The 20,355-nt window shown below is 40.7% G+C and overlaps 1 protein-coding gene across 1 annotated transcript in view; it reads left to right on the forward strand.

Annotated features, from left to right (window-relative positions):
* LOC124624823 (neuropeptide FF receptor 2-like) overlaps positions 1–20,355 on the forward strand; it is a gene marked incomplete at its 5' end in the record, with an annotated part of 228,465 nt that overhangs the window by 153,075 nt on the left and 55,035 nt on the right. The window contains one exon of the mRNA XM_047149135.1: positions 9,186–9,326. Within this exon, the coding sequence (XP_047005091.1) occupies positions 9,186–9,326 (141 nt within the window). The remainder of the gene's footprint in view (positions 1–9,185; positions 9,327–20,355) is intronic.

Genomic DNA, 20,355 nt, shown 5'->3' on the forward strand with positions numbered 1-20,355 from the left:
CTTGAACGATTTATCCATTCGTTGTTATATATATATATATATATATATATATATATATATATATATATATATATGTGTGTGTGTGTGTGTGTGTGTGTGTGTGTAAATAGCATGTACCTTGAGTTTCGAGTTAGGGTACCACATTAAGTTGTGAATGTACTTGTGTCGTATTAACTAATTCGTACAGCGGTAGAGAATATTGTAATTCGTGGTCCAGTAATGGATGCAAATAAAACTATGCGCAGATTACTTCGTCAAAAATCTCACTTTGAATGCGAGTGCATCAAAGAAAATGCGTGTTAAAGTAGAAAATGGATCATATTCGATTACATCATTTGTTATACGCTTTTGGACTCTGAAATCGCTGTAAAATTTCTGAGGATATCTTTATGACACAAACGGAAGCAAAAAATAAATAAATGAAAATAAATTAAGGCACAGGAAGATTAGGACTAAACTAAAGGTCATGGGCGACTAAACCAGATTTCTGATTCGAGAAAAGAGGAAAGACAAAATGGGTATGCGCTTTTGAAAGTAAAATCCTCGTTATTCTATTTCAGTGATTTAGGGAACCCACAAAAAATTTATATGTGGATGGCAGAGCGAGAATTTAAACCTATGTCATCCCAAACATGAGTCCAGTGTCTTCAGCGCTGTGCTCCTCTTCAGTAGAAGGTGTTCCGGAATGAGTAAGCGTATGGACTACATTAATTTTGAAAAAAATGTAGCCTGTGGTATTGTATCTCGAGCATCGCATATTACATCACTTCGAAAGCCGCTTTCTATTGCATACAGCTGAACACTAGCACGCCAGCCTGAACTGTTGTGCAATCTCGCCTTCTTACATAGAGTTTCCACTTCAGTGAAGTCAAAAAACGCAATCTTACCTTTCTTCGACAAAGAATCTAGCTCATCCAACCAGCTATCGTGTAATCTTCAATGGAACTTGCTTTCTGAGCCAACGGACAATAAAGCATTTGGTTACTTGAAGCTTCAAAAATAATTCCTAAAACCGTATGGGGTTTAAAACCAAGAAGTGTTTAAAGCTGAAAATATTTGCTCTTACGCTTAACAAAATGCGCCACGTAGCCACTACCTACTTAAACAACTATTCCTCCTTATTATCAGCTCGTGGACCGGAGTTTTTTTATGAATTAAATATTTTATTTTATTTAATAAATTAACTTTTGTAGTGTACAAACACAACAGCTCACGGGAAATTTTTGTAACTATAAAAAATGTAGGCAAGGCCAAGCGATACCTTTCACTGCAAAATATATTCTCTGGCGAAAAAGCAATGTGAAAGTATTTCAGTAAATACCCCTCTTTCTGATGACTGGGTGATGAAGAATCAACATTTCCAAAGTCTCTAACAATTAGATGGAAGACTTCTCGAACATAATGGACCCTACACCACCAGTATTCGTGAGAACCACATGGGTACTGACGATGTCTCAGATGAGCCACGAAGTCAGTGCCTACTGAATCATCCATCCCTTCTTATTATGGTCTCATGGATAAAAGTTTCTAGGGAAACCGTTTACAACAAAAGAAATCGTCTTTCTTGAGATCTAAATGCGAGTATGGGTTGGCAGTAATCTGCCTACAGATCTCCAGCGAAAGCGTCTTTCTGCTTTCTTCATTTTTGAGTAGGAGTTAAAGCCGAAATCTTTTATAATTGATCTAAATATTTCAGATGTGATCTTCCTCTACTTCTTTTTTCATTGGCACATCGCTCTACTGTTGGTTTTAGGAATCTCGCATATCTCTGTAGGCAATTAGTAATCCATTGTTTTCTTTTTACAACAGTGTGCCATAATTTACTCTCCCTCTCTTTTAAACACTTAGTCGTTTGTGATCAGTGTATTTGTTTTTTAAGATACTTTTTAGCACAACATCTCAAAATAATGCAATCTTTCCTTAGTCGCCAGAGTACAGATCGCACAGCCATTGAGCACCTCTGATTTGTAAGATGTTTTTGAGGTACATACCTTATATTACGAACGACAACACACACGCCACTGGTCTCATATTTTACGATATTTATTATTCCCTTTTACAAACCGATTTCAGCTGTTACGCCATCATTATATACGAAGATAAACACGTGTGATGTGAAAGTGGTGTTGTAGCAAAGATTTTAAAATAGACGAAATAGTGCATCTACAGAGCATATCAGTTCGTTTCCAAAGATAGCAACGGTTAATTTTTGATTTTGGGCTACAACGAGAGGAATAATTTTATTGACAATGTGATGAAAAACTATTGAACTTAGATAAAATATGTGACACATTAAAAGAAAACTGTATAACAAATTTCAATAATTTTTCTGAGAGAGGTCGAGGACAGGGTAGAGAACAACCCAAAATCTCAAGACCTCAATAAATGGGGCACGCTTTCTTTTCTAAGTCCCTCTGAATGTGCCAGGGAGCTTAAATTCAGAAACCTTAAAACATGATTTTAAGGGCACAACACTAATAGTCACATGCTTTGATCCATTATAAATGGTATATACAAGGTAACATGCCGGGAATGCTCCATGTTCTACCTAGGACAAATAGGCCGAAATTTCAACACCGCGTACACAGAGGACATTAAAGCATACACACACAACAGACACACTACATCACCCATAGCAACACACAATACAGGACACCCATTTGGAAAAATAGAGCAAAATGTCAAAAGTACTCCACCGACTAAATAAACGACATAAAATGGATTTGCTAAAAGAACTGGAGATATATTCACATTACAGAAAATATGAAGGTAAAATATTAAACGAAAACCTTGGAAGTGAGTCAGTGGATTGCTTCAGATGTTTCGATAGTATACTTAAATAAAAATAGTCACACACAGGAACAAGCACAATTGTAAAGTCGATATAAGTAAATTATGATCCAAAGCGTTAAGATGAATAACCTCTGTACAAAAACAGATCATATTCTGTGGAAGACCTATAATGTTATCTCTGTTGACTATTTTGTAGGAACATCTTCGTAATTGTTTTCTTTATGTACGATATTTTCGATGTTTAAATTCTACAGAAAGTAGTGTGTGATGTTCAGTGTGTATGAGGCTCTGCACAAATCAACCATAAGAAAACTGTTAAGTACAAATTCTTCTAAATTTCGCCACTAACTTTACAAAAAGATCGATAGCCAACTAAAAATTGCGTGTTTCTTAATTACTGCAGTAAAGTCAACGAAATGAAGCAGACTCTCACACATCGACAACATCACATAGAAATGGCACAATAGACACAAAAAACCCATTTGACAATGGGAACCATTTCCCGAAACGCGTATGAAAAGTAAATAAATAAAATCGTGACTGGTAGCAGAAGAGTTAATTATAAGCAAACCTATTACACTATTAATCACTTTTTGGCCGTTACTAAACGTAACACTTCAGCTATGGAATAGGGTGGAATATACTAAATCTTTTGTAGTTATGGCAAATCCTATGTAGGTCAATCTGACATGGCAATATGCATCTGCTTGAAGAAACATCACAAAGCTGGGAACTTAGAAAAGGAGACTCTACCTCTGCAGACCACCTGCTTAAAGAAGGCCATATTCTTGAAAAGCCCTACATCACATCCATCAAGAGAGGAAGGTTAATTATCTTTAAATAATGGAAATTTATAAATGTATGACCATTTGCCCACGCCTAGCACTGAATAATCAGACACAGCCCCCTTACTCGCCACGTATAGCTTGAGATACTACTCATGATCCCAGCCAGACCGTATGGTAAATAATCTTCTCCTCACATGCCATATTTTTCCTTTACTTAAACTACTATAGCTTGATTTGCTCTTAGTTTGTATAATCACAGCTGCTTCACTTACTTTCTTAATCTCACTTCTGTATCTTATCTGTTTTTTATACTGGATCTGTGAAAGACAAGATTAATTTGTTTAGCCACTCATTTTGAACATTTCACCAAAGTTTATTGTTCAATTTATTTTCTTCTCAAAAAAATTGTTGAAATTTGTTATATGGTTCATTACTTAATCTGTTGCATATTGCATCTAAGTTCAGTACCTTTTGCATCGCATTTTTACTGAGTTAATTGTTTTTTTTTTTTAGTCCTAAATCATACATTAACAATTGTCATATTTGGAACCGAACTGAGATGCTCTGTAAATGAAGTCCTTGATGCTACAACAATTTTACAGCCATACGTATTTATCTTTTTACCTAATTATTGGGTGACAGCCAAAAATGGGTTTACCAAAGAGAATAATATTGTAGAATATTACACCAGTGTCATGTGTGTTTTCACTCACGGTGAATAAAACGATGGAACAGTGAACCAATGTAATTAAAATATTATTGTAATTATTGTTATTATTATTACTATTATTGAAGGCAATTTTTACTTGTGCCATTCTACTACTCACTACTTCTTTGTTTCGTACATCTCGAGTGATCTTGCTCCCTACATAAGTAAATTAGTAAACTTGTCACAGTAGCTTGTTACTTGCAAGTACTCTGTATTTAGCTTCTTCCCACCTTTTGACAAAAAATGGCTCCTTTGTTTTACATTCGTTTTTATTCTTTTCACAGAACCCGATTCTATTTTTTCTTTCTTTACGTAGCTTCAAGGTCTTCATTTTCAATTAAAACAGCTACTACATGTTGTCAATATTTCTCAGCACATCAGTTCTTCTGATATTTGTATCTACACGCCACGTGGGGTAGGCGTGCGGTCTTGGGCGCCTTGCCACGGATCGCGCGGCCCCATCCCTGTTGGAGGTTGGAGTCCTCCCTCGGCCATGGGTGTGTGTGTTGCCCTTAGCGTAAGTTAGTTTAGGTAGTGTGTAAGGTTCGGGAGCGATGACCTCAGCAGTTTGGTCAAACAGGAACTTACTACAAATTTCCAAATTTTTTCTACAAGTATCTCTAACAGTTCTGCGATACATTTATGTGCCATATATAAACTGTTAGATGCTAATAAGAGTGCCAATAACGAAGCACAGCCTTTGTCGAGTCCTTTCTGAAGCTGTTTCTTCTTCCGTCGAGCGCCACCAGAAGCACGTGTGCCGTTTTTGTAAAGTTTCGGTATCAGTTGATCTCTATACTTTATTCCTGTTTCCTTCATGTTTTCACCAAAACCTTTCTGTATATTTAAGAAAAGTTACGCATTCGTTCCTCTATAATTTAGGTTTTTCTCCGGAAGTCAGTACTTACCTTCTGCGAATGTGGCCTCAACTTTCTTTGTATCTACGTAAGGATGACATGGTTGCTATTTTTGATACGCATGCAATAAAGCTAAGCGTTCGTAAGTTTCACATTGTAAAGTATTCGTCGAATGAACTGAAGCAACTATTAAATATTCCGCTAATAAAGCACCTGGATTTGTTCAAATAAATTGTTAGTTTCAATGTTTGCTTTTTATTGTCAGTATTAGGTTCTTTAGCCCATAGGTTTCACAGCAGTAATTAGTTTATAGCAAATTTTGTATTGTGGTCATCCACAGCTGTTGAATTGAACCATGATGAGTAAGACCGCTTCAGATGTGTGATAAATCTTTATTTGCCACCCGACTACGTAGTTTCACGGCGTTAAAGTCATATCTTCAGGGATACAGATTTATTTCATTATTTACTCCAAAAGATGACCCAGCATTCTTTATCCAGTTGCGATAAAACTGTTTAACCGTCAAGAGGTCAGTACTCCAGTTTACAATAGTCCAGAATCCACGAAACATCACCCCGATAAAACAAAAGTAAGGCATGACATGAGGTCCGCAGTGACCTACTAGACGAACTAGGTGGTCAGGTGATGGGAAAAACCGACAGGTTAAAACCGACATTCTGAATAACCGTATTTCTCGATATTTGTTTGATCTCGATTGTGACATGTGTTCTTTATCTTTTACTAATAACCGGAAATCTCACTAGGCCATAGCAGGTGTGCTAAAACATTTCATTTTTAAGTAAAACTTTTTTTTAAAAAAACGTAGTAATTTTTATTGATAAAATTTGTATTGGTTTGAAATATTACGTCATTATAGAAAATGAGAAACGCGATATGTGCTATTTTAACAATTCGGACAGAAACAAAACCATGGCACAAGAATTGGTACAGCATTGCTGAGACAACGTCTCTGTCGCCGTTTGTTGTGGCTTTATAAGGTACGCATGTACATGGATTTGTCTCCCATTTCTATGGAATGATAAATGAAGAAGGAAATTGGTTAGAGCAATAAATTAAAAACATAACAATTCGTACACAATACACAATAAAAATAAAAAATAGCTGATGTGCTGCATGTGTTTGGATATTATGCATTTATCTGCTTGTAGCCCTTGAAAACGGACAAACTGACGTGAGAAACATAGTTCTTGAATCACAGTTTTTACCCTTTATCACTGACCATTCTTAATGTCCAAATAATGGCATGATTGCCGATTGCAACATGATTTTTGAGCAGAGTTTCAGAAAATAAGAGTAAATAGGAGATACTACCGACTTTATGTAGTATTCAACCACTTATCACTTTTCTAGAAAATCAGCGAACGATGGACGGACTAAATTTTCTTTTATTTCCCTATTTCATGTAATATTGTATTTTATGTACATTGGAACCTGGAGTGTCAAATTTTTCAGTCTTTTTTCGAGTTCCACGTTCATTAGAGGAAATAACAGCAATGAAAAACCTAAAATCGGTCATTTGAGAAAGTGGTTGAGTGGTTTTAGCTGGCCGTTAAACTGGAGTGGAAAAAAACGATATAACCGAAAACCGAATGTTTCAGCGATAAACGCCATCCCTAGTAGTTACTGCAGACCTCAGTGTTGTTACGACGACTTTAAGCCTTAGTTATTCTGTGTCGGGATGATGTTCCCTACATTCTGGTCTATTTTAAACTGGACAGCTAAGCTCTTGACGTTTAAACAGTTTTATCACAATTTGACAAAGAATGTTATGTATCTTCTGCCTATCGCTTGGAATAAATTATGAAATAAATCTGCATCTCTGATGATGTAGCTCTAACGCAGCGAAACTAGTTGTACCATAAATAAAAAAAAATATCATGCAGCTAATTAGATTAGTTGGTATAGTCTTCTGTTACTGAGCATCTATTAAATGTACACCAGGAAGCAGGAAATGAGCAGGCGTACGAAATACATACAGAGAACACCACATACCTGAGCCAACGTTAATGGAAGTAAGAGATGTAATCAACAAATTGAAAAACCATAAAGCACCAGGATCAGATTGCATAACTGCAGAATTAGTTAAAAATGGGGGACAGAAATTGGTGGAAGTAGTTCGCAATGTGATAACTAAAGTATGGAACTCGGAGATGATACCTGAAGAGTGGCAGGAGTCGATACTGATCCCAATTTTTAAGAAGGGCGACAGAATTGATTGTAGTAATTATAGAGGGATATCGCTATTACCAGTATGTTCCAAAATTTTCTCGAATATTCTGCTAAGCAGGCTTACGCCATATGCAGATGAAATTGTGGGGGTTACCAAGCTGGCTTTCGGAGAAACAGCTCAAATATAGACCAAATATTCACCCTGCGTCAAATTTTGGAAAATAAATATGAATACAATAAACCAGTTCATAATCTTTTCATAGATTTTACAAAAGCATATGATTCAGTATTGCAATAAAAATTGTACTGAATTCTTTTGGAACTTGTAATATCAAAGAAGTGCGTTAGACATATAGAAGCGAGTTTGAAAAACACAAAAGGTAGAGTACGCTTGGGGAAATCGGAGTCAGAAGAATTTGTAATAAAGAACCGACTTAAACAGGGAGATGCCCTGTCTCCGCTACTTTTTAATTTAGTCCTAGAATATATTGTACGGCCGGCCGAAGTGGCCGTGCGGTTAAAGGCGCTGCAGTCTGGAACCGCAAGACCGCTACGGTCGCAGGTTCGAATCCTGCCTCGGGCATGGATGTTTGTGATGTCCTTAGGTTAGTTAGGTTTAACTAGTTCTAAGTTCTAGGGGACTAATGACCTCAGCAGTTGAGTCCCATAGTGCTCAGAGCCATTTGAACCAATATATTGTACGAATGGCAGCAGATAATTGAGAGGGTGTGGAGTTAAATCTAAATATTAAGATATTAGGGTATGCAGATGATCTAAACATCATTAGCGATAGGAAAGAATCTGTAACAGCAAAAGCGAATGCGTTAATCAAGGCTAGTGAAGATGTAGGTCCAAGGATAAGTGAAGACAAAATTAAATACCTGGTTACTACTAGAATGCCAACAGCAGTAGATCAGGAAATATTAAGAGTTGGCGATATGCAGTTTGAAAAAGTGAACACATTTAAGTATCTAGGCGTGGACATCACTTCGAGAAACGAGATTGAATCCGAACTGAAGAAGAGATTACGGGCGGGAAATGCGTGCTACTTCTCACTGAATAGATTACTTTCATCACGGATATTGCCTAGGAATTTAAAGATTATAAAATACAAAACTATTGTTCTACCAGTTATGCTGTATGGGTGTGAGACTTGGTCCTCTCACTGTGCAAAATGGAAAGCCGTTTCGAGTATTTGAAAACAAAATTTTGAGGAAAATTTTCGGAGCAAAAAGGGATGACATTAGTGGAGAGTGGCGAAAACTGCATCACGAAGAGGTTCACGAACTCTATTCAAGCCCTGACATAATCAGTATTATTAAATCACGTAGGCTGCGATGGGCGGGTCACGTAGCTCGAATGGATGAGGGCAGGGAAGCGCGCAGAGTACTGGTAGGGCACTTAGAGGGAAAACGTCCTGGGGGGAGACCGAGGCGTAGATGGGAGGACAATGTGAAGGCTGATTTGAGGAGCCTAGGTATTGAAGGTGAATGGAAGGAAATAGCCCAACACAAGGACAGATGGCGAAAATACGTTGCTGCGGTAATGGACTCTCGAGTCCGGTATGACCAGTGAGTGTGTGAGTCTTCTGTTATGCTCCACAATGTTGTTCATCTGATTCAGTCACACTTTTTCTCCTTACCAAGAAATGAAGCGAAAAATTACGATGGAAATATTTATACTTAAGAGTTCTTATTAATAACAGTTGTTGGAATTTTGGAAGGTACAAGTATGCAAACGATACGGTCTGTCTGGAAAGGGAAACTGCTCTTGACGGACATTGTGTTTTGATGTCACGCAGTTCCAGGAAGGAGTACAACTGCTGAACGCGGCGCGCCGCTGTTGCAGGTACGTGCTGCCGCTGCTGTGCATGATGTACCTGTTCGTGCGCGCGCGAGTCGAGATGAACCTGCGCGGCCCACCGCTCGCCGCCATCATGTACCGCGCTCGCAACCACGACCGCCCCGAGTCGCCGAGCGTCGTCTTCAGGTGCGTACCCTGCTGCTGCTCCTGCCGCTCTCACCTCCTCCCTCGAACGAAACTAACCAGGCCACAAGACTCTGGCCCGCTAAAGCGAGGTTCCAGTACAACTTGATACGCTGTCCTCTCATATGCCATAATAATTTACCTTGGAAACTTCCTGGCAGATTAAAACTCTGTTTCTCGGTCCGGCACACAGTTTTAATCTGCCAGGATGTTTCACATCGGCGCACACTCTGCTGCAGAGTGAAAATTTCATTCCGGAAACAAGTTACCTTGTTTATAATGTACAGTAGCAACCAGCCGCAATTCTGTTTTCGTATATTTTATTCGATAAGCAGCGTTAGCGGTCTCGGATTTATGCATTCATAGTCAGATGGCTTGCATTATTTTATTCAAATATACTACTGGCCATTAAAATTGCTACACCAAAATAAAATGCAGATGACAAACAGGTATTCATTGGACAAATATATTATACTAGAAGTGACATGTGATTACATTTTCACGCAGTTTGGGTGCATAGATCCTGAGAAATCAGTACCCAGAACAACCACCTTTGGCCGTAATAACGGCCTTGATACGCCTCGGCATTGAGCCAAACAGAGCTTGGATGGCGTCTACAGGTACAGCTGCCCATGCAGCTTCAACACGATATCACAGTTCATCATGAGTAGTGACTGGCGTATTGTGACGAGCCAGTTGCTCGGCCACCATTGACCAGACGTTTTAAATTGGTGAGAGATCTGGAGAATGTGCTGGCCAGCGCAGCAGTCGAACATTTCCTGTATCCAGAAAGGCCCGGATAGGACCTGCAACATGCGGTCGTGCATTATCCTACTGAAATGTAGGGTTTCGCAGGGATCGAATGAAGAGTAAAAAATGGTTCAAATGGCTCTGAGCACTATGGGACTTAACATCTATGGTCATCAGTCCCCTAGAACTTAGAACTACTTAAACCTAACTAGCCTAAGGACATCACACAACACCCAGTCATCACGAAATGAAGGTTGATCCACGGGCCGTAACACATCTGAAGTGTAATGTCCATTGTTCAAAGTGCCGTCAATGCGAACAAGAGGTGACGGAGACGTGTAACCAATGGCACCCCATACCATCACACCGGGTGATACGCCAGTATGGCTATGACGAATACACGCTTCCAATGTGCATTCACCGCGATGTCGCCAAACACGGATGCGACCATCATGATGCTGTAAACAGAACCTGGATTCATCCGAACAAATGACGTTTTGCCATTCGTGCACCCAGGTTCGTCGTTGACTACACCATTGCAGGCGCTCCTGTCTGTGATGCAGCGTCAAGGGTAACCGCAGCCATGGTCTCCAAGCTGATAGTCCATGCTGCTGCAACTGTTCGTGCAGATGGTTGTTCTCTTGCAAACGTACCCATCTGTTGACTCAGGGATCGAGACGTGGCTGCACGATCCGTTACAGCCATGCGGATAAGATGCCTGTCATCTCGACTGCTACTGATACGAGGCCGTTGGCATCCAGCACGGCGTTCCGTATTACCCTCCTGAACCCACCATTTCCATATTCTGCTAACAGACATTGGATCACGAGCAACGCGAGCAGCAATGTCGCGATACGATAAACCACAATCGCGATAGGCTACAATCCGACCTTTATCAAAGTCGGTTCAAAAAATGGTTCAAATGGCTCTGAGCACTATGGGACTCAACTGCTGAGGTCATTAGTCCCCTAGAACTTAGAACTAGTTAAACCTAACTAACCTAAGGACATCACAAACATCCATGCCCGAGGCAGGATTCGAACCTGCGACCGTAGCGGTCTTGCGGTTCCAGACTGCAGCGCCTTTAACCGCACGGCCACTTCGGCCGGCTATCAAAGTCGGAAACGTGATGGTACGCATTTCTTCTCCTTACACGAGGCATCACAACAACGTTTCACCATGCAACGCCGGCCAACTGATGTTTGTGTATGAGAAATCGGTTGGAAACTTTCCTCATGTCAGCACGTTGTAGGTGTCGCCACCGGCGCCAACCTAGTGTGAGTACTCTGAGAAGCTAATCATTTGCATATCACAGTTTCTTCTTCCTGTCGGTTAAATTTCGCGTCTGTAGCACGTCATCTTCGTGGTGTAGCAATTTTAATAGCCAGTAGTGTATTTAGTATTTGGATTTATAGGAGAGTTGCCCTAGTATAACCAGAAATCCACAGCTTCATAAGAGTGACAATAATATTTGTGCTTTATGTGTCACTTTAATGGAATAATCACCTGGTAAATTGTTTTCGTCACTTATCTCTGATGATTAACATTGCTTTTGATGTTGTCACATATAATCACAGTCGTCTTCATTATTACTAACGATCGTAGGACGCAAAGAATAATTACATAGATGCATCGATTGTTTTGACAGGTTTATATTAAAGGAAAACAAATACAGAGTAGTACAGCTTTTATGATTATCAAAGATGCAGTGATGTACACTGGGATACAGCACTTCAAGACAAGTAAGAATACATTATTGCTAATTTAGACTCAAGCCGATATTTCAGAATAAATATGGGGAGAGAGAGAGAAAATACCATTTCTGTATTTACAATATCACTAATTTAATTTATAAAATAGCGTAGAATTTAATGTCATTTAGTAAAGCACGTAAAAACACAAATTCTATTCTAATGATACTGTCATCAGTACACTACAACTTATTTTTATATATTCACCGCAACAAAATTTATTATGTCCAACCAATAGATACGTAATGTCAACTTACCGCCTACAGCAAATAAAAACAAAATTATAAAATTAATAACATGATCTGCATATAGGTGGAGAAGTTTTATTTACTGTGTAGTGAGGAAAACACCTTGTGAAAATTTTTTTAGGGAAGGGTTATCACACAACTCAGTTTGTTCGTTGAGGATATGGTCAGGGGAGTTATTTTTATATGTGTACTCCTGTTTCTTCTACCAAATTCATACGGCTCTGTCATCTGCTAGATGGAGTATCTTCGTATTATTCTGAATGTTGCTCCCCGGTTTTCTTTAAAAAATGTTAGCAGCGAGTGCAGATTTGTTTAAAGTGCCAAGTCTCAAAGAATCAAAGTGTGTTCTTTTTATCTTATTTCAAAACTTCTGTCTGCCTGACGAACTTAGAAATCTGGTTATGTCACATTTGAGCTTTATATTTACTGCAGGAAGCAGGCGAAAGATCTGTATCGTGAGCACTTTTTGTGGCAATTTATTGTTAGTTGAGAAGCTGATTTTAATATGTTCTTATATAATAAATGTGCCATCTGGCAGTATAGACAACCTATTCAGTACAGCAGACTGAAAACAAATTGTGGTTACTTCCTTCTGTCATGGTTCTCCAGTCATGTCATCGATAGAATATCAAAACACAATTGATGCCTGTCATACATATCTGACACGATCCAAATTTTCAAATATTGTTTTCATTACATGACGCTACAACCACTGGGCTACAGTCCGTCTAGATATTTTAAAGGGAGATGATCCTTAAGGATTTATCCAAGACGGGACAAGATATTATAACTGCAGTTATAAACAATCTGTTTGAATGTGTATCATGTAACAAGCAGTTAATTTTACAAGACAAGTATAACAATAAATTATTATGAGCGAAGTAATTTAGAGACATACACTCAATTCTTCTGTAGGTTGATTACTTTGAAACCAAAATAAGAAACATGATTGCTTTAACATGTACTAAATACATCACGTCATATTAATAAAATGACTAGAAGTGGCGCCTTTGACAGATATTATTGGAGAGTCGGAGATTTTGGGAAGTTCTCGACTAAAAATACAAGGAGATGAGGAATGAGGTAAGATGAAGTCTGCTATTTACTGTAGTATGAAAAGACCAGCTACACACACTCACACACACACACACACACAATGAGCCAAAACTGGCGTTGACGGCATGTGACGCGGTAAGGAAAGTATGCAACTCGAGCGTAGACGAATGGGGAAACAGTCTTAGCCAGGGTTTTAGTGGAGGCTTCCCCTGGCTGCAAAACAAGTGCTGGGACTCTTACTTCTACCTTTGCATAGAAAGAGCTATACCTTTGTGCCCTTGCAAATCCCAAATTACTAAAACAAAGTGACAAAACAACGTGAAAAACAACAGGCTGAAAAGAGCTTCGCCCTACTGCAGCCCGCCATCTTCTTCGGAGATGGATTGAAAGATAAAAAAGAAAGACATTCTAGTTACGATAGAGACCGAAAATGGGGAAATACAATGACATAAGCGACTTTCCAAAATTGCAAATTATCGTGGCCCGATGTCTGGGAAGGAAGATGTCTGAAACGGCGTAGCTGGTCAGCTGTTCGCGTGCCAATGGCGTAACAATCTATAGATGAAGGATGGTGAAACCAGCAGTAGGCTGTAAGGCACAGGACGTCCACGCTTCGTCACAGGCTGGAACGCGGTGGTTTGCTCGCCCTGTAAAGCAGCTTAGACGGAGATCTGTGGCAGTTCTGACGACAGAATACAATGCTGATACAGGCACATACGTTTCGGAGAACACGGTTGAACGTGGAGCTCTGCTCCGGGTGATACATATGTTTTTCCTTGTTGACGCAATGACAGTGAGGACTGCAGTGAGAACGGAATCACCGAAACTGGAGGCGGAGGCCTGTCACCAGGTCGGATGAATAAGCATCTTGTTACATCATGTCGATATTCGTGCCCGAACGCGTCGTTATCATGGCAGAGGTTTGCTCGAAACTTGCACTGCGCCAAAGACACGGGCTGGTGGGGTCAGTATTATGCTGTGGAGGACGTTTATTTGGGCTTCCATGGGACTCGGGGCTGTAATCGGAGGCAACGTGATATCTTTGGACTCCGTGAACATTATTGTGGAACATTTGCATCCCTTCATGCTTGTTGCCTTCCTCGATGGCGATCGCAGTTTTCAGCAGAATAAAAGTACATGCCACACAGCCCGCCCGGTTGGCTGTGCGGTCTAACACGCGGCTTTCCGGGCGGGAAGGAGCGCCTGGCCCCCGGCACGATTCCTCCCGGCGGACTTGTGTCGAGGTCCGGTGAGCCGGCCAGTCTGTGGACGGTTTTTAAGCGGTTTTCCATCTGCCTCGGTGAATGCGGGCTGGTTCCCCTTATTCCGCCTCAGCTACACTATGTCGGCCATTGCTGCGCAAACAATTTCTCCACGTACACCACCATTACTCTACCACGCAAACATAGGGGCTACAATCGTCTGGTGTGAGACGTTCCCTTGGGGCTCCACTGGGGGCCGAACCGCACAATAACCCTGGGTTCGGTGTGGGGCGGCGGAGGGGTGAAGTGGACTGCGGTAGTCGCCATGGGGTTGTGGACCACTGCGGCTGCGGCGGGGACGTAGCCTCTCCGTCGTTTCTAGGCCCCCGCTTAACATACAACATACATGCCACACAGCAACAATCGTAGTGTAGTATTTGAGGAACGTGATGTTAAACTCAGGCAGTTGCTTTGGTGACCAAACTCGTCTGACCTGAACTCGATGGAACACATCTGTGACGCCACTGGGCGCTTGCTCCGCGTCTCAAAAGTTTTGAGTCAAATCGACCGGACCGTAATTTACGGGAATTGCGTGACCAACGCATGGAAATCTACTGGAAACCTAATAAGAGCTCGTGGGATTCATATCTCGCAGAACTCTGCTGGTCACTGTTACACTGTGTTCTGAAGGTGGACCAACACATTATTACGTACGATATTGCAGTTCCTGTGTTATTAAAAAGAACAATGCATTGTTCCTAGGACATGCATGTATATCCGATGGAGCAGGCACTGTGGCGACTACAGCCATTATGAAATACATTAAATGTATTCGCAGTTGCGAATATGAACAACCATCAACTAATGGTGCTAGTCCGAAAAGTGGTGGGATTAATAGGAGTCCTAAGAACGTTCTAGTTCAATTTAACGATAAATTAAATATGTCAGTAAATAGATCAAATGTTGAGAATGACGACAGTGAAAATTTGTGCCGGACCAGGACTAGAACTGGGATTTCCTGCTTTACGTGAACGGTCGCCTGATGGTTCCTTGTATTCGCAACTGTGAATATATTTCACGTACACGATTAAGCAGGTGGTCATATTGTTTTGGATCATCTAAAACTTGCAGCAGCGCAATGGTAAGTGCTATTCATGTGTGGTTTTCACAGAATGGATTGATAGTAATGGGCTCATGTTTTCACCCATTACACAGGTTCTAATAATACTCAGAAAGTGTACTTTTTGTGCAAACATGCAATTTTTTAAATGAAATAATGCCCATTGGCATTAACAAACTAAAAGTACGGTAAATTAGAATGTCAGTGGTATATGTTGCAAGATTCTAGAGTGAGCCGTTTACGACATATCGTATGTTGAAAAGTTTCCACCATGGCACCTGTTTGCCATTCAACCTGTGTAGTTGCTATGTAAGATGCTGTTATGTTTACTTACAGTGTGCGTGTGTGTTCCTTGAGCGCATTGCGACTTGCTGGTCAGTTAGTGTATGACAGTCCAAGCTGGAGGTCGTGAGTGAACGATGCGATTTACCAATGCAATGCAGAAAAATCCAACATGCTCATGCTGTATGGAGAGTGTAGGAAGAATGCAGCTCGTTCTCGTACGGTGTATGAGGCGACATGTCCCAATAGACGTCAACCATCTCAGCAATCATTTGTACGCCTCTTGAACCAGTAGCGTGAAAATGATAGTGTAACACCTAGACAACGTAACAGATGGAAACAAGTGTCAACAAAAGAGAGGGAAATTAATATTCTTGCAGCTGTTCAAGTTGATCCAGACGTTAGCTCCCGTGCAATCTCACGAGGAAGTAGCACGAGTCAGGCATATGTATGTCTGCTTACAAGGAAATACCAATTACACTCTGTTATATGCAACAACGTATTACTGCAACCTACTCGGACATCTCCGCTGAAATGCTAGCAGGTGTGCAGCAGTCGTTCCGTGCCAAACTGGAAGCGTTTATTACCACTGCCGGTGGTTATATTGAACTTGACCTATGACGGTCAGTTGTCTCGTTACTGGTCAGAATCTACATAACTAGTGTATGCCCTAGTATTGTTCTGTAGTGTGGGCGACCACAGGTATTGGTGTGGCAACTTGTCAAACTGCGATATCTCGTAAATGACTCGCACTAGAATCCGGCAACAAACACCCCTGACATTGTAATTTACTCTACTTTTAGTCTGTAAGTGTCAACAGGCTATGTTCCATCTAAAAACTTTTAAGTGTTATCACAGTCTGTTTCTGGCCTGACAATACGGGCCCCTGACTACCGATCTGTTTTGTGAATATCGCACATGAATAGCACTTTCCATTTCTGCAACGCGTTTCGGTGCAAGTTTTAGGTGATTCACCCTGGATATGTGTGATCAGCGTGTCTAGCTGTCATCTGGAGGTTCTGCGTTCAATTACCGGTTCTGCCATAGTTTCTTGCATTGTGGCAGAACTGTAGTGGGATGGGACCAGTTGAGGACCTGCTTGAATGAGAAGCATCTGTTTCCAGGCCTCAAAGCTGACAACGGTCAGGAGACCCCATTCCCCTCTTTACTGCATACAAATGACGTTATATGACAGAGGATAACGCGATAGCCAGTCGGAATCGCGAATTCTTCAGGGTAGTATCAGGGAATTAGTTTTTTACTTTTACTAATATTCAGAGAAGCCTGAAATGTTATAAGGGCTTACACACTACATAGAAAGCCCAGTCAGCTGTTCCATTCCGTTCAGCCATTCTGCTCTTCAACCTGCAACTGTTATGATGCCACATAGTCATAGGTGTACTCTGACATGAGCCACTACCCTACATAATACTTCATATCAGGAGACGAACGGTGTTCGGACTCTGGCAGAGTGCAGTTGTAGTTTTGAGATCTCAATGAGCTCCGCGCAGCACCTCACTAACGTCTTCAGAATGTGAGCGGTGCTGTAACCCACGACATAGCGAGTTACGTTCCTGGAACTATGCAGCCAAAAATTAGATGGGGCCCTTTAGGGCAGTAATTGTTCCCAGTAACGTTCGAGTGACATCACCTTCTCCCTCCTGCGTGTACAAAGATACTCCGCAATAGAGTGAATGGCGGAAGGTACCCTGTATCACTACTTGTCATAACATTTTCTGTTCCACTCGCTAATGGAGTGAGGGAAGAACGACTGTCTGTATTCCTCCGTATGAGTCCTAATTTCTCGTATCTTGTCTTCGTGGTCCTTACGCGCAGTGTATGTTGACGGCAGTAGAATCTTTCAGCAGTCAGCTTCAAATGCGGGTCTTCTAAATTTTCTCAACAGTTTTTCTCAAAACGATCATTGCGTTCCCTGCATTTGAGTTCCCGAAGCGTCTCAATAATACTTACGTGTTATTCGAACCTACCGGTAACAAATCTAGCAGCCCGCCTCTGAATTACTTCGATGTCTTCTTTCTATCCGAAGTCGTAAAAATCCCAAACACTCGAGCAGTACTCAAGAATAGATCGCACCAGCGTCCTATATGCGGTCTCCTTCGCATGTGAACCACTCATTCCTAAAATTCTCCCAACAAACCGAAGTCGACCATTTGCCTTCCCCACCACACTTCTCACGTGCTCATTCCTCCTCAATCGCTATGCAACTTTATGCTCAGGTATTTAAACGGCTTGACTGTGCCATGCAGGACGCTAGTAATACTGTATTTGAACATTACAGAAGTGATCTTCCTGTTCGTCTGAATTAACTTACATTTTTCCACATTTAGGGCTGGCTGCCATTCATTACACCAACTGGAAATTTTGTCTAAGTCGCCTTTTATCTTCCTACAGTCACTTAACTTCGACACCTTACCGTATACCACGGCATCATTAGCAAAAAACCGCAGATTACTGCACTCCCCACACATGGCGTTCTCCGCCGGCGAGGTAGCGACGAGCAGCGGCGGCTTAAGGTTGTGTGGAACCCATAGCGCTAATAAACTACGAGTCCCTACTCAGGAATATCTACCGACAATATGTAATGTAATACTTTATGTCCCTGTAGTACGTGAAGGCAACGTCTAATAAAATGAAATTTTACTGATTACTGACATTGCTAAAAAAAATACTAAGCGTCTTGATTTTTGAACCATTATATGAGAAGGATTATCGGATTTACTCTTGAGACTAAAAGTAACCATCTCATTTGCCTCATTAGTTCCATTCATATGCTAAGTAAACAAAATCCGAATAATAAGACTCTCCATCATAAAATGAAAAAAGATTTGAAACCACTGCTTACTTGAGGGATATATGCACAAAAACTGAACAAGTGATCGTGGTTCGTGTTTACACTAAGAGGAATGAATACGATAAGTTATCAAATATTTTCCATCTCTCGAACTGTCAGCAAGCTGAATTGTATAGATTTCTCGAAATTGATAACAATTTTTTATAGTTCATGGTACAAAGTAAATGTTAAAAGTAACGTAAAACAAGTCGCAAAAAACAGCACTAAGTGAGCTCGATTAACAGTAACCTTAATTCAAGTGAATATCTTTCAGTCTTTGGGAGTACTCTGGATGCCCCACTGTTTCGCTGAACGGCCTATCATTTGATGCAAGACTATACCAACAAACGAATTTTAAGGAAGCTTTATTAACCGTGTAAGCCAAACAACCTCTAACGACAGTAAAGTTCGTTACAATTCACAACAGTTCATAGCGCAACAGAAGATGGAAATAAAATTCTTGTATGAATTTCATGGCAGAGTCAGGGAGGAGACAAGCGATTTTAGAAGTTTAATGAAGCAAAAAAACTATAAACAAAATCTTTTAAAAGTCCATATTGTAAATGTACAGCACACGATGATCACTAGTTTCAACTGAATATTCATCCATCTTCAAAACAATTCGAGTTCCGTGTCCAAAGCAATTAGAGTGCCGTCTCTGATCGTAAGATTAGACAGTGACACATTGTCATCAACTTAGCAATAGCTGTGCAGTGGCTCCAGGATCTAATCACTGAAATAACAGTAAATACTCTCTCATCTCGTTTCCTCTTCCTTTACTGAATACTTCACTTTCTTTGTCAGGCAGTGTATAAGTAGGGAGGAGGGCACGGTAAGTCTCACTTTTCACCCCATCTATACCTCCGTTGTCACGGTCCAGCACAATGGGCCCACTGTTCGACTTAAGTAAACGAATCAGCCGTTTGGCCTAGCGTACTTATCCAAACAAACTGCTCCCTCGTTTTCTTAAGTTTTGTTTATGCATGTTTATTTTATGACTAGATGCTTTCAGCTTAACGTTAATTACTATCATTTACGACCCAAAATGGCGACCTCCCCCACTCCTGTAGATCTATTGGGTCATGTATAAATGTCAGGTCAGGCTGAATTATCTTAATTACTATAATCTATGACCCAAAAAACGGCGTCATAGTCACCCAGAAGAAGTGCAAGGTGGTATAATCTTATCATGTGATTACTATAATTTGAAGATGTCATGATTTCCCATACGCTTTGGCATTCACATTCCAGTGTATGACTTCATTCCATTGCTATTTATAGTTGTGGGGTAATTCGTCACAATTTTAGGCCAATTTATTACAGTTTATGATCGATTTTCTTCCCGTATCCCAAATACCCACTTGCAACTACTCTTTATGATCATCATCAAAATAAAGACGTAGACTATCGTGTCATGAGACTTTTACTCACCCCTCGCCCCCACCCTATGAACCATGAACCTTGTCGTTGGTGGGGAGGCTTGGGTCCCTCACCGATACAGACAGATTTCCGTAGGTGCAGCCACAACGGACGGGTATCTGTTGAGACGCCAGACAAAGTGTTGTTCCTGAAGAGGGGCAGCAGCCTTTTCAATAGTTGCAGGGGCAGCAGCCTTGATGGTTGACTGATCTCTTTGTAACATTAACCAAAAAGGCCTTGCTGTGGTGGTACTGCAAACGGCTGAAAGCAAAGGGAAACTAAGGCCTCAATTTTTCCCCGAGTGCATGCAGCTGCACTGTATGGTTAAATAATGATGACGTCCTCTTGCGTAA

The sequence above is a fragment of the Schistocerca americana genome, chromosome 1, assembly GCF_021461395.2.
Source record: "Schistocerca americana isolate TAMUIC-IGC-003095 chromosome 1, iqSchAmer2.1, whole genome shotgun sequence".
Lineage (NCBI taxonomy): Eukaryota > Metazoa > Arthropoda > Insecta > Orthoptera > Acrididae > Schistocerca > Schistocerca americana.